This window comes from Antedon mediterranea, chromosome 3, assembly GCF_964355755.1.
Source record: "Antedon mediterranea chromosome 3, ecAntMedi1.1, whole genome shotgun sequence".
NCBI classification, from domain to species: domain Eukaryota; kingdom Metazoa; phylum Echinodermata; class Crinoidea; order Comatulida; family Antedonidae; genus Antedon; species Antedon mediterranea.
Genome location: NC_092672.1, coordinates 7,491,206 through 7,515,026, shown reverse-complemented (window position 1 = coordinate 7,515,026; position 23,821 = coordinate 7,491,206). Strand labels below are relative to the sequence as shown.

The following is a 23,821-nucleotide window of genomic DNA, read 5'->3' as shown; positions in this document are numbered from 1 at the left end:
GTAAAGTCAGTAAAGAATAAAAATGACCACCAAATTAGTTTAACATAGGCGGATTAACGTAACTAATTACCGGTAGAAAGGAGTTCTAATACGTTTCAAAACTTGTCAAGTACTTTGCTTCAGATCGTTAAATGAAGATTCTCAGCACGCACTTAAATTACAATCACGAACATAGTGCTCAGTCAAGTTCTGAATGGTTAAACAACAAAGGTGTTAAGGTAGTGAATAGGGTGATTTGGATTTGGAGAGTCTTACAAGATGTACAACCTATAGCAGGTTCTAATCAAACATTTAAAGTAATCCTAAACAGCTTACAATGCTTAGATTAGTACAAGAATGTCTACTCAGTTCCTTGAACTTAAACTTTAGTGTTGAAACATGTTGAATGTGAATGAATGCGATTTCCTTTAATACTCAGATATGTAAAAACAATATATTGGTCGGGACCACCAATCATCAAACTTGAATATTATTTACTTATTTCTTATGTTAAAATAATATTTTAAATAAAATTTTGATTTTTTTCAATAATATAAAAACTTCTTTATAATAAATTATTATAATATAGTATTTTAGTTCAATGTGGTTATTTAATATTGATTTTGGTATTAATAGTATTTGTTATTTCGTTTGGAACAAAAACTGTAATTTAAATTTCATTCAAAGACATTTTTGGCATATTTGATATCTTATAAATGTACAATATACATTTAATATGGAAATAATTGTCTCTATTGTAATTATAGGATCATCTCCAACCCTTAATAAAAAATAAAACCTTCTTAACCTAAAGATAGTGAGGCATTTAAACCTGTTGCAGGAGAACAATAATGGAGTATCATTATAGATATTCCAGTAATTAACTCCATTTAATTTCAATGGATCAATCAAGCATCATTGAAAGGTCCCATTAACGCTATACTGGATCCAAGGGAAAATCCACTCAGCTGTGAGCATAAAGACTGCAGAGAGGCGTTACTTTTAAAAGGTCCTATTAGTAGTTTGGATCCAAGCAAGGGGAAATTCACTTAGCTGTGAGCATAACGACTGCTGAGAGGCGTTACTTTTAAAAGGTCCTATATTAGTACTATACTGGATCCAAGCAAGGGGGAATTCACTCAGCTGTGAGCATAACGACTGCTGAGAGGCGTTACTTTTAAAAGGTCCTATTAGTACTATACTGGATCCAAGCAAGGGGGAATTCACTCATCTGTGAGCATAACGACTGCTGAGAGGTGTTACTTTTTCTGCAAGATCTAACACTCTCAATCGTTCAACAACTGAACTCCACATAGACCACATGGAACCTCACCCTAACTGTCTATGAAAAGGTGTGAGAAACTGACATATTCAGACGAATATTATAGGGTGTGACTGTAAAAAGTTTACTTATGATTGCAAATACACACATTTTCATGTTCAATCCAATTAATTGTTCTTTCAGTTAATTTCCTAATTGTGTACAGTATTATGAGAATTTGCAACAATTTACTATATTTTATTATATAACAAATTTTATAATAAAAAAAAGTGAGAAAACCCTACAACCTTTAATGTTAACAGTATAGACCAAGCTTCAGAAAAATGCAGAAATACAGGGAACAATTTGTCAGTGCCAGTACAGTATAGACAAATAGTAATACCACCTTTGAAATACTACACATTATCATTAATGATATAGCATAAAACGCAATATTACCTATTTTTCTGATCAGCAATATGGCTATTTTTTAAATAAAAAAGTTTGCAGAACCATACACACGATGTACAACTTGGATTTCATTCTTAACAAATTTGGCCTAGGTTTAAAATTACAGAATACACATTTTTGTCACAAGCAGTTCTTATACACAACTCCTAATATCACAAAGAGTTTGGTGTAATGCATCAAGGGTTACAAATTGCCCCCTAGGTGATCCCAATTGTTCACCCTCTTTACCAACAGTAACAGTATCATGTACAACCATTTTCAAAACAACTATTGAACTTGGAATCAAGAATTCTGGATTTTAGAAGAATTATTCAATATGTTTTAAGAAGACATTTAAGGTGTCAGCTGTCAAAAGGAATGTCCCTTTAGTGTCAGAAAGTGGCAGTGACTTGATGACAGCTTGCCTGGATTTAGTAATGAAATTTGAGGCCCCTTTTTCCTTTGGCAATGGATAGAGAAAACAGTATTCTAATTCAATCCAGCAAATATGGAACACCCTATGATAACAAGCATTTTTCTGGGGCAACTGAAATATAATGCAGTGACCAGATGGGAAACATAATTTTTATCAGCAGATACCATTCAAGAATTTGAAATAAAATACAGTATGATGCCACCTTTTTACAAAGTGATATAGATATATGACATTACATTGCCAGTGTTTATGGGGTGCAAGGTTTGGGCAATTCTTCAATAATAATATGTCATGATTATTGATTGGGACATTTCTGGAAAAATAACAAACAAAAATTATTTTAAAGGCGTGCACATTCACTGGAAAATTGTAATACAGTAATAGGGTCATTCCATACCAAATCACCCAAAAAAAATGACATTTTAAACCCTACTTTCTTCAAATTTGCTCAAATTTTGTTTTTGGGTTATTTTTAGCCAAAAAACCTGAAATTTTTAATTTGAGCGCCATACGACCAACGGTTCGCGCGCTACGCGCCGTCGTTTCTTTGCGATTTTGCGCAAAATCGACGCGGCGGGCTATACTTAAATGACCGTATCTCCGTAACGTGTGGACCGATTTTGTTGTGACAGGTATCTTTGGAAAGCTAATTGTTAAAGCTATCTAAATCTTCTATTTACTTTTGAGATATAACTATTTAAAAGATGTATAACTTATTCTATTCCATTTGACCTAGGATTTGACCTTGTGGGACAAATTCTTTTTAGATGAAATTTTGTGAAAATTATCTCCTACATGATATTTACATAATATAAAAAAATTGGAGATATATTATTTTTTGTTTGCTTTCTAGCTCATTTCAAAGTTGGCTTACTTAAACAATTCTGGTATTTCTATACAGTGTAGATGTATTGTCGACATTATATCACTACCAAATTTACCTCTTAATACAGTACTATGGGTGTCACTGTCAGATTATTTAAGACTATAACAATGCTTTAATTATATTTTCATGCTCCATACAAAATAATTATTACTTAGGTAAACATCTGTACACCATTTGACTACCCCATTTGGTTAGCCAAGGATGTACCATCAGTTTATGGCACTCTTTTCACACTTTCAAGAAAATTGAATCTTGAATTTTTTTTTTTTTGATGATATAAACTTTGAAAACATTGATTGTTCTTTGCTGTTCATCATTATTTTACATTTTTGTTCATTGTATTTTGTTCACTTATTTCTTCACTCATAATTAGGCTATAATTACGTTATAAACGGCATGGACCGGGGTGACGATACGTGGGTTGGGGCAAGTAGGGTCCAGTCATTTCAAGTAAAAATACCACTTGCCCCGGTCCATGCCGTCTAGCTGCCATTTTATGCAATTTTAAAACATTACTACAATTTTAACATTAAAAAAAAAAATGCAATATAACCGCATAAATTTATAGGGCTATAATTACGTTATAAAACGGCATGGACTGGGGTGACGATACATGGGTTGGGGCAAGTAGGGTCCAGTTATTGCATAAAAATACCACTTGCCCTGGTCCATGCCGTCTAGCTGCCATTTTATGCAATTTTAAAACGTTACTACAATTTAAATTTTTAAAATAAAAAATGCAATATAAATGCATGATATATAGGGCTATAATTACATTATAAACGGCATGGACCGGGGTGATGATACATGGGTAGGGCAAGTACTGTAGGGTCCACTCATTTCTGAAAAATACCACCACTAATTATAGCCTTATAAATCATGTGGTTATATTGCATTTTTTACAAAAACGTAAAATTGTAGTAAAGTTTTAAAATTGCATAAAATGGCAGCTAGATGACATGGACCAGGGCAAGTGGTATTTTTATGCAATGACTGGACCCTACTTGCCCCAACCCATGTATCGTCACCCCAGTCCATGCCGTTTTATAACGTAATTATAGCCCTATAAATTTATGCGGTTATATTGCATTTTTTATAAAAATGTTAAAATTGTAGTAATGTTTTAAAATTGCATAAATGGCAGCTAGACGGCATGGACCGGGGCAAGTGGTATTTTTACTTGAAATGACTGGACCCTACTTGCCCCAACCCACGTATCGTCACCCCGGTTCATGCCGTTTATAACGTAATTATAGCCTAATTATAAGTGAAGAAATAAGTGAACAGAATACAATGAACAAAAATGTAAAATAATGATGAACAGCAAAGAACAATCAATGTTTTCAAAGTTTATATCATCAAACAAAAAAAATTCAAGATTCAATTTGCTTGAAAGTGTGAAAAGAGTGCCATAAACTGATGGTACATCCTTGGCTAACCAAATGGGGTAGTCAAATGGTGTACAGATGTTTACCTAAGTAATAATTATTTTGTATGGAGCATGAAAATATAATTAAAGCATTGTTATAGTCTTAAATAATCTGACAGTGACACCCATAGTATTAAGAGGTAAATTTGGTAGTGATATAATGTCGACAATACATCTACACTGTATAGAAATACCAGAATTGTTGAAGTAAGCCAATTTTGAAATGAGCTAGAAAGCAAACAAAAAATAATATATCTCCAATTTTTTTATATTATGTAAATATCATGTAGGAGATAATTTTCACAAAATTTCATCTAAAAAAAATTTGTCCCACAAGGTCAAATCCTAGGTCAAATGGAATAGAATAAGTTATACATCTTTTAAATAGTTCTATCTCAAAAGTAAATGGATGATTTGGATAGCTTTAACAATTAGCTTTCCAAAGATACCCGTCACAACAAAATCGGTCCACACGTTACGGAGATAAGGTCATTTAAGTATAGCCCGCCGCGTCGATTTTGCGCAAAATCGCGAAGAAACGACGGCGCGTAGCACGCGAACCGTTGGTCGTATGGCGCTCAAATTAAAAATTTCAGGTTTTTTAGCTAAAAATAACCCAAAAACCAAATTTGAGCAAATTTGAAGAAAGTAGGGTTTAACCCATTGGGTGATTTGACATGGAATGACCCAATAGGGAAATCAATATTCGTTTTAATTTTTTTTTTCGACATAAACTTCCAAATTCAAGTGGGTTGAGAGTGAGAAACACTTGATATTACATAAGTTTTGTACCAATGATTAACAGAAAGACAATTTTGTAAACCACACTGATTTTGTGGTTAACTGCAAATAACATTATTTTAAGCAGGAGTTTCTTACCACCATGGAAACAACTTATGGTGTGTTACAAATATATGGATTAACCAGATGGAGGAGGTAGAGTGATGTACCTTATTTTTGTTGATGTTAAGCTTGACTAGAGGAAAAATAGAATATGTTCATTTAATGACAGGATACATGGATACACCTTTATCTTGACATTCCTTTCTCTTACAGGTAATTATAATATAATTCTCAAGAGTGGAGAATAGTCAGACATAGCATTGCAAACATTATTTTAAAGCCTTATCTACACTATCAAACCTTGTGTGATAAAAAAATGTGCCCATTTACAGACATGATGATGTCATACCACTACCATATTTGGGCACATTACACTTTTTTTGTCAAACTAGTGTAGCTTAAGATAGTACAACATACACTCTGGCATCCTTTATTTCCCAATGTAAACTTAACAATGAATATATTTATGGATACATTTTGTTGCATACAATGTGGTATTGAGCTTATTGTAGTGACATAACAGATTGCCATGCTGTGACTTATAAGCACTAGCAAGTACTTTACCCTTTACCACAAAAAAACATCTTCTCTTTTTAAGTAGCTTTTCTGGGCTATTATTTGTCTTTGATGAAAGAAAGTGTATTTGACCTTAAAAATCCATCATTATAACTTAGATTAAATCATACAAAGGGCCAATAAATCCATATAGTCATTCTTAGCTATTAAAATTATATGTTGGAATAGGACAATGAACAAGTTGTGGGAAAATTGTATTTTCACACTGTATTGTGATACAATATCTAGATACAAAAGAAAAAGGCACAACTCCTGTTTAAGAAATCATGTACCCAGGATTTTTAAAATAGGAAGCACTAACATATAGTTATAGTTTAGTTAGTCATGTCTATATTAATCAGTCTATTTAAACATACATATCAAAAGTAGTTCATAATGTAATAAAGTAGGTGTACCGTACTCCCTGGTATCTAAATGTGAAATTTTAATATTTTCATCAGACCAAAGAAGAAGGAGACACAAAGTAATGGTAAACCACACTGATTTTGTGGTTAACTGCAAATAACATTATTTTAAGCAGGAGTTTTCTTACCACCATGGAAACAACTTATGGTGTGTTACAAATATATGGATTAACCAGATGGAGGGTGTAGAATGATGTACCTTATTTCTGTTGATGTTAAGCTTGACTAGAGGACAAATAGAATATGTTCATTTAATGACAGGATACATGGATACACCTTTATCTTGACATTCCTTTCTCTTACAGGTAATTATAATATAATTCTCAAGAGTGGAGAATAGTCAGACATAGCATTGCAAACATTATTTTAAAGCCTTATCTACACTATCAAACCTTGTGTGATAAAAAAAATGCGATGTGCCCATTTACAGACATGATGATGTCATACCACTACCATATTTGGGCACATTACACTTTTTTTGTCAAACTAGTGTAGCTTAAGATAGTACAACATACACTCTGGCATCCTTTATTTCCCAATGTAAACTTAACAATGAATATATTTATGGATACATTTTGTTGCATCTGTTATGCGCGATTTGAACGATTTGCGCAATTTGAAATTGCGCAAAAAAAATCCTTGCGCAATTTGAATTGAAACATGTGTTTCAAATTGCGCAAGCAACGTATTAAATTGCGCAAGTAATCTGCAAATTGCGCAAGGTTTTTCGACAGATTGTGAAATCATGCACACCCATATTTTTATAGTAATTTCTAAGAATGATTCAAAATTAAAGATAAATATCGCATTTCCTTATTTTAGTAGTGCAAATATTGTTATAAGTTAGCATACCGTCGAAGAACCGACGAAGGAAAACGAAGCGGTGGTGTTCCACCAGGCGGGCGCGGCGCGGGCGGCCGGCTATACTACTCTAGCCTAGCTAGGGTCTGGACTACTGATACTGACTAGGTTACATGGCCTAGCTTAAACTAATATTAAAAACTTAAAAAGTGAGTATTAAACATTATCTTCATTGAAATGGTCTTATTTATATAATAAAATACTAAATTTTAAACTCCTCTGCCTAGGCCTAGCCTAGCCATGTATGGGAAAATTTACAGTTCGTTTTCAAATTGCGCAAAGGTGTCATATTGCGCAAGAACTATCTTGCGCAATTTACAAATTGTGCAGCGCAATTTAAAATTGCGCAAAGATTTTCTTGCGCAATTTGAAATTGCGCAAGTTGATTGCGCAATTTGAAATTGCGCAAAAAAATCCTTGCGCAATTTAAAATTGCGCAAGAATTCTTTGCGCAATTTCAAATTGCGCAAGGATTTTTTTGCGCAATTTCAAATTGCGCAAATCGTTCAAATCGCGCATAACACATACAATGTGGTATTGAGCTTATTGTAGTGACATAACAGATTGCCATGCTGTGACTTATAAGCACTAGCAAGTACTTTACCCTTTACCACAAAAAACATCTTCTCTTTTTAAGTAGCTTTTCTGGGCTATTATTTGTCTTTGATGAAAGAAAGTGTATTTGACCTTAAAAATCCATCATTATAACTTAGATTAAATCATACAAAGGGCCAATAAATCCATATAGTCATTCTTAGCTATTAAAATTATATGTTGGAATAGGACAATGAACAAGTTGTGGGAAAATTGTATTTTCACACTGTATTGTGATACAATATCTAGATACAAAAGAAAAAGGCACAACTCCTGTTTAAGAAATCATGTACCCAGGATTTTTAAAATAGGAAGCACTAACATATAGTTATAGTTTAGTTAGTCATGTCTATATTAATCAGTCTATTTAAACATATATATCAAAAGTAGTTCATAATGTAATAAAGTAGGTGTACCGTACTCCCTGGTATCTAAATGTGAAATTTTAATATTTTCATCAGACCAAAGAAGAAGGAGACACAAAGCCCTATCCCCTCTGCCAACACCCCCAGCCACAAAGTCCCCCCCCCCCCCCCACCTCTTAATACAAAAAAGTTCAGCAGCTATAAGTTGGGTCACTCACTGATTTTGGATTGACGGTTTGAGACCTATGTATATTTTTAGATCATGAAGAAATATATAGTTGAAATAATTTTGAGTCAAGACTCTAGTTATCAAGTTATTTACATGCAACTTGCATTGCAATGTCAGGCATAGCAACAGCATTAATATAATATCTGTATGTATGTACATTATAAACTGGTAAGAACAGAATCTTAGAATTAAACTTTTTTTTCTTTTTTTCACTGTAAGTGTAAAAGTTTAAGTCAGATGATGGCTGTGGAATCAAAGGTAAGTGATTAATAATAATGTTCAGTGCTTGGAGGTTTCACAACATTTACATTAGGCGCTAGATAAATCCAGGATATTGATATTATTATTATTAATATAATAAAGAACAAAACTATATTTTGAAATATTCTTACCAGAAACAGCTGCTTCAGCATGGTCTAGATTTCCAATTGTAATTCGAACCAAACTTGAATTGAGAGAATATTGACCTTGAGAATCTTGATTAATCATTAAAATTCTTACATCTCCTTTATGTGCAGTATTTTCACACAGATGTGGGTTACCAAATCCTTTCACCATTATCATATTATCCTGCTCCATATCGTCCCCAACGTGATTCCCACCTTTAAAAATCCGTATAACTTTAACTTCACAACTGTATGTCATCTGTTTTGGTTCTCTCATGATACGATCCACCAGCCCTGATACCACAATATTCGCATCCTCCTCTCGCTTCTCTATCGATTTTTCCGGACATTGTGGACCAGTTGTGTGCATCAATGCCACCAGCACCATTAGGCCTAACAGACGAACCATCTCGAAGTTCACACTTAATAAAGGTTCCTAAACCTCTTTTTGCAATTACTTACAATACAACTGTGAAAGATATCCGATAAAAAGTGTTAAACTTTGGAGAAAGTTAGCCAGCGTGCTGAGTAGGTCTGCCTGGGTTTGGCTGGTCGGATCTTCAAAGCGGTGCTCTCAAGACAACAAGTTAACGAAGCGTAACAAGTCGAATCCCCTAACCTCGTTATCAACTTCTTAATTGCCTAAAACCTATTTTGATTGGACGCGCGGTTTATTCAGCAATTAAGCAACTTGAAAACAATTTTCTTTTGCGCTCCACCGTTTATTATCAATAGTGTAAATATGAATCTAACAACCAGTACATTTATTTTAAATGTTTTAGTTATCGTAAATTGTGTTTTCTAACAAAATACTGTAAACGTTTATTATGCATTGCAAAATTCGAAATTATAATATCGAATACAAATTAGTAGATTTATAGAAGCGAAGTTCCCACCGACAACACGGTAGGCCTTAATTTAACAAATAATAAAATTATTTTTTTTAAGCACTGGAAGCTTCATTTATTCTGTTTAGAAGTCTTCAACGTTTTTATAGAACAAATTAAAATTAAATGAAACAAACTACTGTAACAAAGCTGGAATGATTTATCTTAGGATATGTTGAACTTGTGAGTCGTATCGTTTTGATAGTTTTTAGTAAGATAAGTGAACATTCTTTGCAGGAATATCCGCGATACTAACATTCCTATGTTGATATGCTTACAATTTCCTGTAAGGTTTGAAAAAACATAACCTTAGTACGTACACCGAATGTTCACTGTTAGCACATTTTATAGAGGGCGTAATCACCTTCTTGTTCAGAGACCTGAATATTTGAATTTAATAAATATTTATAATACAAAAACAGTCGGTGACCAATCAATTATTATTATTATTTATCGAAACTTTAGAATAAATTGGCTGTTTAAGCAACTTTGTTGATTAGTGTCCTGAATTAATATAAACAAAACACAATAAGACTTTAGTAAGAAGAATATTTACATTTTATAAGATTAGGTACCCTAGACCAATTTCCATTTCATAATTACGATCAAAATTAAAATTTTAATAATTTATAACTTTGTAAACATGACATGTACTGGATGGACAATAAGAAGACGCCACCACTCGCACTTAAACACATATGGGGCCAGCATATTCGTATAGTGACCTTTATACTCTGACTCGATAAAAAGACGAATTGACATATTTCACAGAAAATTTCTAAGACGCATTTTAGGCATCAAATGGCCTAATATAATAATAAACGTATAGATTTCTATAACAGAGCACAAACAAGGAAAATGCAGTGATAGAGAGAAGATGCGTGACATGGTGTGGAAGATCTCTATCCGAATAAAATAATAGTCAAAAATAGAACCAAGAGGACGACCCAAAACCATGGATACAAATAATAGAAAATGATACGAAACGAAACATCTATGCACACGCAGAGTGTTGGACGCGGGAACTACTGATCGTGAGATCTAGGTTCGAATCTAACTCTCGCTACATTGCTTGTATCCTTTAGATACTTTACTTACGTTTGCCTCTCTCCATCCAGGTGTATAAAATGGGTACCCGGTTAGATCAACCCACAACTTTGCTGCATTATGGGAGTATGCTTCCATACGTGTTTGATCTAAAAAATGACTGGGGTAATAATGTTCAGCGCTTAGAGATTTTAAAACATTAGGCGCTATATAAACCCAGGATATTATTATCATTATTATTATTTTGGCCAATAATCGCTCTGATTGGAGAAGTCTTGTAAGTGTGATAGGTCGCAAGATGTTCAGCGTTCGTGATAACTTTGTAGAGAAGCATGGGTACAACCCGAATGGGCATACGTAACAATTTGAGGCATTTGGCTTAGTTTGGACTGAAAACTAAAACTATTCACGAATAATTATACGGGAATTCGCGTCAACTTCGACTTTCATCATCTAGTATGGCAAATACAATCATGCAACGATTATCTCAGAAACCCCAGAGGGACCGTACAAGTGTGAGAACCCAATTAAATATGTCATTTTAAAATCAAGAATAATCAACTAATTCATCTCCGGACATATGTTGGTGTTATATCATGGTGGACAGTGGAAGCGGACTTTCAAAATAAAATTAGCCGCATTTCATCTTGCACATAAAACGTTTATATAAATTATAACGGAACGAGGCTGACAGAGAGGGAACTTACTAAATTAATAAATATCTTATTAAAAAAAATTTCCGGACATCTGTTGGTGTTACATCGTTCAGTACAAGTGGTAGTAAGCATTCCCTCTAAAATTACTAAAATATAATACCTCTAACGATAATTTGTAGGCCTATTTAAAATAACAATTATGGTAAATGTTGACAATAACAATCATGATATTGGTCAAGAAGATGTTGTGATCTTGTCGAATATGTAGGCCTATCGACAAAAGCGCCGATCCGTTTTGAATGTGCCGTTTTACAAAATGGTTTCCATCGGCCTCTAAAAAATATGTATTCGGGATGCGCCAGTGTGTACGTGTTGGTTAGTGGCAGATGCCGAATATGTTTTTGTACCTCGAAGAACTGTGCTGGCGATTAAAATAAAATAATTTACTAAAACGGTGATAGGGATTCGAAAATAGGATTGTGACAATAACGAATGGAAATTATGATAATGAGGAAAGAAATTGCATTATTTATTATGATGTCGGAAAAAATTTTGAATAGTATACCATAAAATAATTTATGATGAAAACAATAAAGATGGAGTTAAAAATAACAACATAATGAAGGTAACATAATAATAGTGAATTATCCTTCTCAGAATTATGCAATGCTTTTGCTGTACAAAGAAGCTAATGAAAAATAAAATATGTAGGCCTATCGACAAAAGCGCCGATCCGTTTTGAATGTGCCGTTTTACAAAATGGTTTCCATCGGCCTCTAAAAAATATGTATTCGGGATGCGCCAGTGTGTACGTGTTGGTTAGTGGCAGATGCCGAATATGTTTTTGTACCTCGAAGAACTGTGCTGGCGATTAAAATAAAATAATTTACTAAAACGGTGATAGGGATTCGAAAATAGGATTGTGACAATAACGAATGGAAATTATGATAATGAGGAAAGAAATTGCATTATTTATTATGATGTCGGAAAAAATTTTGAATAGTATACCATAAAATAATTTATGATGAAAACAATAAAGATGGAGTTAAAAATAACAACATAATGAAGGTAACATAATAATAGTGAATTATCCTTCTCAGAATTATGCAATGCTTTTGCTGTACAAAGAAGCTAATGAAATATGTGACTCAAAATATGCTCGTACATTGTACATAAAATCATATAAAAACATAAAACTTTTAAAAAAAAAATTCCTTTGTTTCAAGCTGTTTCTTCACAAATAATTAAAATTATTTAAAAAGATATTAAAACTAAAAAATCAATCCAGTTTTGTGTTTGTTTTTTATTCATTTATTAATCGTTTGTTGCTAGTTACAAAATAGCTATACTGTCGAGTAACAAGCATGCAAGCCTATTAGGATATAAACAATTGCTAGAAACATCAACACGACGACAGCTCTCAGCATTACAAATTAAAGCAATAGAATATAGAGTACATTCAATATACAGTAAATACATCTACCAAACAAAATCTGCAATTCCTCAAAATGTTAACATAAACTGTTAACATTTTCTTCAATGATTGAAAAAGTATGTCATTGGTAGTCAATATTGTAGGAAAGGAACCAGGGCTGGAGACCTTAATGTGCAGAGAGCCTACTCCAACCATCAGTTGAGGCATATAAACAGTAGGCCAAGAAACTTTGCTTCAATCGTGGAGGCTAGTAGTATTGTCTGTCTTGATAGGCATGTCTCATTGCCTGTGTTGGCTGATATCCACTCTGTAAAATTATAATGATATAGATATATTTTTCATACTGGTAATATAATGCAAAACAAAATTCCAGAAGAGAAAAACATCAATACGAAAATTAAAAACATACTATAAGACCAAAGAAACCAGATTGGTCTCTTTGCAAATTAGACACATTAAACATTTTTCTTTTTTTTTCCAGGCATATATACACAGTATTATAACACATTCTTATTTATAGTAGAATTCATTGACCAAGTATTTTCATTTTTATTGTGTTTTAAATTATCACTTCTTCAATATTAATTGTGTTGAATATTTTTAAATCTATGAGGTGTTTATTTGATTATACATATCATGCATATAAGCATATATACTGTCTACAACTTTACATGTAATAATGTAAAAGATGAGATAAAATCATAATTACTTTGGAAGTCATGGGATGCTGCTGTTGCTGCTGTTGTTGCTGCTGCTGCTGATGATGCTGTTGCTGCTGCTGCTGTTGTTGATGTTGTGACTGCGGTTTCTTGTGGGCATAGACCGGTGATTCTTGCTGCTTCCTTCTTGCTGGATAACCTTGAATTACTCCAGCCTAGAAATACAAAAATTGAGGAGGTTTGACTTTGAAAACATTACTTGATTTTGATTCAAAAGTTTTTGAAGAAGCTGATTAGGGCAATCATATACAGGTTTACCATTATCCTCATCAGTAGCCACATGATATATATTACATCGGTATACTTGAAAATAAAGACACAGTATAATATTATACAGATATTGACTGCTTAGAGGTTAAATATAAGATTTGACATCCCCGAGGGAATGATATTAAGTTCGAGGGAATATATATTTCCCGAAGCGCCAGCTGAGGGAAATATATATTCCCCGAGAACTTAATATCATTCCCGAGGGGATGTCAAATCTTATATTTAACCGATATAAAAGGCAATATCTGTTATATTATATAGCCAACAACAAGTCTGCTGGGTTGGGTGAAGCTAGGCTAGGCCTCCTTCCTATAGTATTTGTATTGTATTTAAACAAGCCTGCCTAGACACCTTACCTTGCGAAGAATAATATACAGATAATTACTAATTAATGATTCCTTGGCAATAAAATATTCACTTAGGCCTAGGTCGTTGAAATTAACAGAAGAATTTCCATCAATAAGCCTATTAAAAATAATAATATTATAATCAGGTAAGCCTAGGCCGAATAAACAATTCGTCTTCTTCTCGATCTTCGAGGAGCCGAATCACCGGATGTTCAGCGCGTACTAGTTGCTAAGTTACTACCGTGAGTATTGACCAATCACAAACGGTGTTTCATCACATTTAGGGTGGACTAATAACAAATGAGGGCGCTATGTATGCATAGTTTAAATAGTTTAGATGATTAATTTCTTCAAGCAAGCTACATGGCGCAGCGGTTGGAGCGTTGTCTTGCGATGGAGTGACAATTCCACCCGAGTTCAAGATCGAGTAGATGACTTTTGTTTATTTATCGGCAACGCGAGTGTTGGTACACGAAAATTACACAGTCAATATCATCGTACTCGAGAATCTATATGTTTAATGACAGGAGACACGATAATTACGCGAAAATTACACAGTCAATATCATCGTTCTCGAGGATATATACGATTTACGATCCTCGCAGCGGTAGTCATGTGATGCAGTTTCAACCAATCACGTTCGCGTATTTACATAGGCTATGTAATATAACACATAACAGTATAACATGGTAAGAATAAAAAGCGCATTTTACAGATTTAGGGAAGAAAATTCATTCTTGTAAAAAAATAAACAATTCATGTCCTATTAAACATTTTCTTTCCTTCCTATCTATATGCAGCAATGTTTTCATACCTTTTGTTGTTGCTGTGACAACAGTACTTGTTGTTGATGTAAGGCTTGTGTGTGACTTTGCATGACAGGTCGCACATGCTGTTGATGGGCCTGCAAAAATAAATAGTATATATTATATTAAACATATTTTAATAATATATCTAAAATTATTATTTCTATTACCAATTTGTGTATAAATATATTTTTATAATTTGTATTTTAACTACATTTTGTACACATTTTATATTCTGTTTTATCACCAAACAGTGCAATATGAGATCTTCTATAAAAATGATTAGGTTACATTTTTAGAAACCCTGTTTTTTCCATTGTATTGCATTGTATTTAAGTATCTTTTTGAGCCAAAACAAAAGACACTATAATACCTTAGCCTGCTGTGCCTTGGCTGTAGAGTAGTGAGACTGTTCATCACTGTAAGCTGGTTGCTTACTGGGTGGTTCTCCTGTATGTGTTGAGCCAGCTTGGAGATATCCTTTAAAACAAGAAATGTATTAAGTAAATAGATGATGAAATGATTGGTTTTCATAAATCTTATTGTGGTTGTATGACGAGCAATGATTACAATTTATTTTTGGTTTGCCACAATTGTTTTAAATTGAATTCAAACACAATCAATTTAGAAAACTTAATTAGCAATACTTATATTATACAGTAAACTCTCCCAATACAAGACTCTTTGAAAATTGGAAACTCTCCCAAAACAAGATTTTTCTTGAAAAGGTATCAAATTTGTTTTTACCACTAAAAACACCTTCCCGAATATCATACTATTAGTCATAATTTCTTAAGGAAAAATAGTGAGGCCATATTTAACATAAAATAACTTACTTGGTTGATGTGTTTGATGTATGTAGCCACCTTGTGAGAATTGAGCACCAAGTTCTTTCTGCTGTTGGACGTAATGACTGTGATTAAAGTTAGCATATGCTGGGTCTCTAGACTGGTATTTGGTGCTAGACTGAGTGGTGGCAGTGTAGTTGCTGTGAGGCTGTGCGTAGCTACCATGTTGTTGATTATTGTAAGAACCTGGAGTTGTACTGTGAGCTACAAGAACAAAACACACAAATGTTATTAGGAATCAGTGACCATATTCAACAATTACAATTATTATATTTCCCTTAAAAATCAAGTATTTCACTTAATAAATATTTAAGTAATTTCCCTTAAATTGTATTTTATTTTAATATTGTACTTAGATAGGATATTTTTCTTTATTTAAGAGTAAGTGTTTCCCTTAGCTTGTCGCATATGTAAAAGGCATGTTGTAGGTTTCTTTGCAGATTGACAGAATGTCAACAGTGATGTTATAGCAACCTTTTCTTTTCACAATATTACTATGCAACTACAAGCTATTGAGTCTAACAGTCACTCTATGCATGCTCATACGTTTGTGAGTGAATGTTTCTTAATCAATCAGAATAATATCAGCACAAATATAATATAGTCTTTATTTTTTTATCTTAAGTATATTTTTGTAATTTCAAAGTTTTCAGCCTTCAGACTGTTTGATGTCCATGTTTTATACCGTAATCAAAATGTTAAAAAAAAAAAAAAAAAACATACAATATATAAAATGCTGGGATGGGGCAGCTTAAAAAAAATACATCATCACTAACCTTGTCTGTATGGGGAATGGCTAACTTGAGCATTGGCATAAGTAGAAGTAACTTGTTGGCTGTAGTGACCCTGTGTGTGAGGGTGAGGTGGGTAAAGTTGAACCAGTGGAGGAGAAGGGCTTCTGTTTCTTTTGATAGTCTGTATATAAAATAAAAAGACAATAACAGGGCTGCAAATTAACTTTTTTACTTGGTAGCACTATCAAATTTGTATGATGGCTCATAATAATTTTTGGTAGCACCACCAATTTTTTTAGTAGCACCTTTTCATCGATAACTAACCCCTTTCCCTCAAACCCAATTCCGCACAGATCCGTTTTTAGTAGTTGGGGGGGGGGGGGGGGGGGAGTGTATAAAAATGAGAGCCCCCCCCCCCCCCCCAGCGCGGGGGGGGGGGGATTTTTAAGTAATTATAGGTTGTTTCAATCGATTTCTGAGCTCATAAATTGGGTTATGCACATTTTAGGCACTGGTTCTGATGCGCCACTTATATTCACGCAAGATCTATTCTTTTTACGGTACAGAAAGAAATTACTGGTTTGTATGTAACCTTTCGTAGCTTACGCGTAAATAGATCGTAGGTCATTGTTCTCTAAACGTATCCTGCAATTTACAAAGTACTGTTCGTTGCCTACGATGTATTGTTGTTTATGATAATATCTATGCGTCGATACACCAATGTCATCGCCTTTAATAGGAGCATGAACAATGGAAACAAACATGTATTGTTGGCTAATTAAAATCCTAGAAGACGTTAATTTTTGTAGCCGCCCTACACATCGGTTGTCCTAATTTGGCAGGACATCCGCCGACGAGACGACATCGGACCCGAGGCCCTCAACTCACGCAGAGAGAGTTTCGGCGGCCTACATGATTCAATCCGGCCATTCAACCCTACCTTGGTTTTTAGCGAATTATAAAAACAACAACACCTTGGCTAGGACACCAACAAAATATATGCAAAATAAATATATATTCCATGTTAAGATTTAACATAGGCCTTTGTAAATTATTATATTACGATAAAAGGCCCGACCAGAATTTGGAGGGGAAAAACGTGCGAATCGTGGGAACAGTTTAGAGCTGTATTACGTTTCATGTGACGCAAAATTCAGGTACAAGTACTGTACTCTGTTTTGTAGCCACGCGAGAGGTTTGCGGTGGTAAAACACAGAGTATCGCATTTCATGACATGTGACCAAAAAACTAGGTCTGTATTAATTACGGTCTTCTGTCGGCAGTCTTTTTGAGCGACCGATTGAACGTTCTGATCAGGGAGTCTTATTTTACAACTCCCTGTTCTGATACTATATTTAGAATGAATTTTTTACGATATTTTTGTTTGCATATGTTTTTGGATCGACTGGACGTTCGCTATATTATTTTTATTAGTTGGCATAGTTCATTGTGTTGGATCGTGTCTCTACGTTTACATTGTGGGAAATTTATATTCGCCGCTGAGAGTAAAAAAACACACGAATGAAACATCTACGAATAAAAAATATTATATTATATATTTCTTAGTAATGTACAAATTGGTCCTCCTCCGCCAGTCAAAATTAACACATCAAATAATAATTTTCACACCTTGTTACTTACTAAGAACATCGTGAGGTTGTTTATTGAGGTTACTAACGAAGCCAAACAATGTAACCTACAAAGCCAACAACGTAGCCTGTTTTATCTACGAAGCTACTTTGTAGGAAAGTTGCGGTATTTTCTCTGATATATAATTTTCGATAATCAGAATCTGGAATAAAGTATTAAATCTACCGATAAATAATACTGCTGTTTAATCTATATAATGAATAGATATTATTATATATATTATACTGCCTAAAAATGCTGATGGCTGCGCGGCGACAATCCTTTGTATCTGCCGCGCCCGCCCTGGCTAACTTCTGTGTACGGCGGTACAATTGTTTTTTTATATTCCTTCTTTAAAACGGAGGTGATTTTCCACGAGGTTTGTGTCGTCCGCGCGTCACACGGTGCTGTGTGTTTGGTGTCCTTTTGTGTGATTGGGTAAGGCAGCATGCAATAAATGGACGAACTTCCAATCACAACGAGTGTAAAATGTTTAGGGGCTTTGTACGCTTGAATGAACCTAACTCCTTTGCGGCGGCGGTGACTAGTGGAAACTCCTGAGCCTTCCGTAGTAGAGAGATTAAATTACAACACAGTGTTTGAAATAGGGAAAACACACCTAACTTCAATTTGAAACAACTCGCACAAGCAGACGATCTGATCCTATTCTGTTTCTTTAGTCGCAAACAGAAAAATTAGGTCGCAAATGCGACCAAATACCCCTTAATTTGCAGCCCTGAATAATTGTAATTAGCCCTTAGTTTGCCCATCAGTTATAATTCCAAAAGTTTGTCATCATCTAAAGGATCCAACCAATAGTAGAAGAGCTACCTCATGATTGATTTACAAGGCTTTTGCCGTGTACATAGTAACACATTAAATAAGTCTTAAATTTTAACAAAAAGTGACATTGTAAAGTAAACTTACATGAGATGGTGAAGTCTGTTGTTGTCTAAACTTTGGTGAATCACCCAACAGTGCAGGACGGTTGATACCTATCATAACAACAAAATACAATTTTCAGCATTTTACAAAAGTGCAAAATTGGTTTTGACAATGCAATAGTGATGAAAAGGTGACAGATATCAGTCAGAAGAAAGCAGTTTGTTTGTTGTAAAGCTCTGTCTACACTATCAATTTGACCTAATTTGATAAAAAAGGGTGATGTGCCCAAATATGGTAGTCATACAGGTATGCTCAACGTGGTAGTCATATGACATCATCGTGTCCATATATATTTTTGTCACATAAACTTTGAAAGTGTAGGCTGAGATTTAGCCCTCTGGTAGTGCCTGTGAAGACACTCTTAGGCTGAGATTTAGCCCTCTGGTAGTGCCTATGAAGACACTCTTAGGCTGAGATTTAGCCCTCTGGTAGTGCCTGTGAAGACACTCTTAGGCTGAGATTTAGTCCTCTGGTAGTGCCTGTGAAGACACTCTTAGGCTGAGATTTAGCCCTCTGGTAGTGCCTGTGAAGACACTCTTTGTATTAAGTTAATTTAAATTTACTAAAGACAATTTACTCCGCCAGTATTAAGCATTGTGTGGACGCCCATCCAAAGTAACATGCATGTATAATTGATGTTTGATGTAACTTTACCTCAGATGTAAGGCTGTCTGAAAATAACTATAGTTCATTACTGTTTAAACATGGTAGTGATGATATATACTGATCCAAAAATATGAGGTACAGAATGAATAATATACAAGTTTATAGTTAATTTGAACTTTACCTTGCACAATAAGATGTGGTCCTCCTCCTATACGCATAGCAGGCAGATATTGATGGTGGTTCATTGCATGTAAAATATTGCTATGGATATAATATAGAATACAGATAGTAAATATCATTTTTTATATTAATTTGTCAAACCCATTTTCTTCAATAAATCTACCTTTATATGTTTACATATTTTTCTATATACCAATAGAATGCATACAAACAACATTATCCCATCTTTATTTCATAACTCCACCAAAATGTGTGTACAATCAATTTAGTTTTCTTTATTAGTTATAGAAGCTGAGGTACATTCAAGGTACCTAAACCATGACATGTATACGTTCAAAACATTTGAAGTGAAATCTCACATCACAACAATTTAGTTTTCTTTATGAGTTAGAAGCTGAGGTACATTCAACATACCTAAACCATGACATGTATACGTGCAAAACATTTGAAGTGAAATCTCACATCACATCTCACATCACAACAATTTAGTTTTCTTTATGAGTTAGAAGCTGAGGTACATTCAACGTACCTAAACCATGACATGTATACGTGCAAAACATTTGAAGTGAAATCTCACATCACATCTCACATCACAACAATTTAGTTTTCTTTATGAGTTAGAAGCTGAGGTACATTCAACGTACCTAAACCATGACATGTATACGTGCAAAACATTTGAAGTGAAATCTCACATCACATCTCACAACAATTTTATATGAAACAATTCATCCATATCACAATTAATAAAAAACATCATAATAAATTACAATACATATTAAGTTGGAGCACAAAGTTAACTAAAATCCTAATTAATTACCTTTTCTCCTTTTCTCTTTGCTTTCTCCTGTTGTCATCTTCATTGATAACTTTCTTTAATTGTAAAAATAGTTCATGCTTTTCTCGTTGTAAAGTCTGCAATTTATCTTCTAAATGTTTCACCTTTTAAATAGACAAAATCAAGAAAAAAAAAATTATTATAATTGCCAAATACCCATCTTATGAACATGTATGACCTGAATGTGACCTAAATGTGTGACGCATAATCGTGGCTGAAAAAAAAAGTTTAAAACTTGTTTTTGCTTTTCTAACATATAGTTCAATTACAGGGAATTAAAAAGTAAAGTTGATTGTTTATAAATCTGAACAAATAAAAGTTTTGTATCAATGCAAAACACTAGTGTATTTAGAAAGATACCCACTGCTGGGCTAAACTGGATGGAAGGGTTACCCTCTTTAAAGATTGTATTCCTGTGTGAATATTTTTGTCTAAAGAAATAAAACAATATGCCACTTTCCACACCTGGACTTTGGTTTGTTCAAGTGATAGGGTTTCATCCTCAGCTTTCTTGCGTAACCTCTCTTTTTCTTCCTTTTTTCTTTCAATTGCTTTGTCAGCTTCTTCTTCTTCTACAAAGAATACAAACACATATATAATTAATATGTGACTAAACAAAATTATTATTAACAAAAAATAATATTTAAAAAACTGTACCTATACATGATGCTACACATAATGTATAGGCTGTAATATATTTGTATAATCTAGTAGTTGCTACTACTATTTTGACAAAGAATGACTCTTTAATTAATTAATATAGATTTAGAAGGCTAGAGGATAATTTTCCATCATTTATATCTCCATTAAAGGGACACTTTATTTGGTTCTGAAATTGTCTTTTTGGTATGGTTTTACTGATTACTATTATATTTCGAAAATAGCTTCCTTGGCTTAATACTGTAGACTAACCTTGTCTTTTTCTTTCTCTCTCTTTAAGTATATGGTGTCGTAGGGCATCTGACATCGCCTTACTCAGTTTAGGTCTTAAAAGAGCTGGCATCGTTGTTTTATTGTTATAAGTTATGGTCTCTGTTTATGAATACAAACAAAAAATAATTGCAAAACAGTGCTTTTAATATTATTAGGTTATATGCATTATCATGCATATTATTATAACCTCTTGATTCTGTCAGAATCTTTATTATTTATTCCTTTATTTATTCTTTCCTTAGCACTATTTTGTCTGTCAATTATCTTGATATCAGTTTCATCTACCTAGGTCAATTTTTCAGAGTTTATTCCTTATGGCCAGGAATCGATGTGGTTATGTTTTCATGGTGCGCAATCAAAAATTATGCGATTTAACAAAATCACGTTTGTAATCATATCTTCACAATCATGAATCACTTTTAAACAAAATTTGGTACCCATAAATTTCAGGTCATATTTCATCATATGGCAATATAATTACGTGCGTAGCGCATATAACGCATGCGTACGCGCGCTTAAAATTTTCAAAATTAATTTTCGATGAAATTAGAGTAGGTTTCAGGCAATTTTAGGCGTTTAAAAAAATTGCCATGAGTGGGCAGATTTTTGCACGCGCACTGCGCGTTATACGTTAATGCACACTCTTTTTGTCCGATTTCGGTTGTAAAACCTTTCTTTAATAATATCATCATATTTTATTCACTTTTCAACGCGAAATTGCCTTATACGAGCACGTCAAAAGTGACAGGCTACACACGTGTAAGTTAACAAAATGGTGAAAATATGCTAAATTTTAAAATTAATATAGATCGTCAGAATGCTCGGGAACACATATTTTTTATTTCATTTTCTTGAAGTGTATGTATCTTATGTATGATTTATTATTAAACTAAGGGAACAAAAGTTGATTAAGCCATAATTAATTGCATATTAAATTTTAAAAAAATCATTTCGACAATCAAACAAATTATGACATTTTCTTAGGCCAAAATAACAAACTTAACATTAACTTTCTTCCTTCAAAAGTTCATATATTAAAGTTAAAAGTGTATAGTTTGACAGTGCATCATTATTGTACATTTTTAGAGATGTCATCATAGTAAAAAATTATAATTCATTGCGGTATGTAATAATCTGTCTGCACCAAAGTGGTTACTGCATAGTAAATACACGGAGGAATTTTTCTACAACTTTTAGTCAGTTGTGTATGGCTCAGTGTTCTGTGCTCGTGTCTATGGCACTCAAGGTACCGAGATCGAGTCTCACCTTGGGAAACGAAATAAGATTTTTTTTTTATTATCCGTATTGTTTGTTCAAATTTATTTCTTAGTGTATATATTATACACATGATTTATAATGAAATCTAGATAAAAAGTAACTTATGTCTTTATTATTATGTAACAACAAATGTGGTTTATGACATTATACGCAGAGGGATCTTTGATCGGATTGTGATACCGGCTATTGTATTCGCGTTAGCAAGGTCCTATCATATATTATAAATAATTAAAGAATCTGAGAAAATCAATCAATCAAAATATCTTTTAAAAATCAATTATCTTTATTTAAATCAATGCATATAACCTATAATTCGTCATAGTGACGAATTAAATCTAGTTTAATTTTTAAGTTTATTAGGTCCTAGGCTAGCACTTTTAAGTTTAGTAATACTACTGACTGTAAATAAGTGTAAGGCTTAGCTTCATCATAAGCTATATAACCTAGTTTTAGCATGAGCATAATAGGCCTACTACTACTACTACCACTCTAGGCCCTCTCTCTACTTAGCTAGTTATACACTAGCCGCCTAGGCCTACTGTAGTAGGCCTAGCTAGGCCGGAAATCCGCTAGGCCTACCCCTATAGGCCCTGTCTGGTTGGTTGGCCTACTACTAGGCTTTAGCCTATAGCCTAGGCCTACTACCAGGCATCATAGGCCTACCTAGAGGCTAGGCCTAGTTAGTACTAAAACTTAAGACTAGCTGTGGGGCCAGGCTGGGCACACTCACACTCCATCATTATTAACACTATTTTATACCTGTTCGATTATATATTTCATCATCTAATATTATCATTATAAAGAATGAAGTTTACAGGTATATACTAGGCCTAGATAGTGAAAATTCCAATTTCTTGATCATTTACCTGACAAAATAACAAATTTGGGAACATTAAAAAGAAGCAAATGCGAAAATTGAACTCCACCCAGTGAAAACACACAAACATAGTTCTGTCGCCGGTAGAGG

General features: G+C 33.6%; 2 protein-coding genes across 8 annotated transcripts in view; both read right to left on the bottom strand.

Moving 5' to 3' along the window:
* LOC140044732 (agrin-like) overlaps positions 1 to 9,251 on the bottom strand; it is an 83,810-nt gene extending 74,559 nt beyond the window's left edge. For all 7 annotated transcript variants that reach the window (XM_072089362.1, XM_072089364.1, XM_072089369.1 and 4 more), the window contains exon 1: positions 8,706 to 9,251. In XM_072089362.1, the coding sequence (XP_071945463.1) occupies positions 8,706 to 9,108 (403 nt within the window). In that variant the 5' untranslated portion in view covers positions 9,109 to 9,251. The remainder of the gene's footprint in view (positions 1 to 8,705) is intronic.
* A 3,312-nt stretch (positions 9,252 to 12,563) lies between these two features.
* LOC140044733 (uncharacterized) lies at positions 12,564 to 23,775 on the bottom strand. The gene is made up of 12 exons (XM_072089371.1): positions 23,721 to 23,775; positions 21,556 to 21,675; positions 21,109 to 21,215; positions 20,626 to 20,747; positions 19,810 to 19,889; positions 19,005 to 19,072; positions 16,491 to 16,629; positions 15,703 to 15,918; positions 15,240 to 15,346; positions 14,875 to 14,964; positions 13,434 to 13,598; positions 12,564 to 13,031 (listed from the first exon to the last, which is right to left on the bottom strand). The coding sequence occupies exons 2-12, from the start codon at positions 21,644 to 21,646 to the stop codon at positions 12,972 to 12,974; spliced, it is 1,245 nt and encodes a 414-aa protein (XP_071945472.1). The 5' UTR covers positions 21,647 to 21,675; positions 23,721 to 23,775; the 3' UTR covers positions 12,564 to 12,971.
* Positions 23,776 to 23,821: the final 46 nt, after the last annotated feature.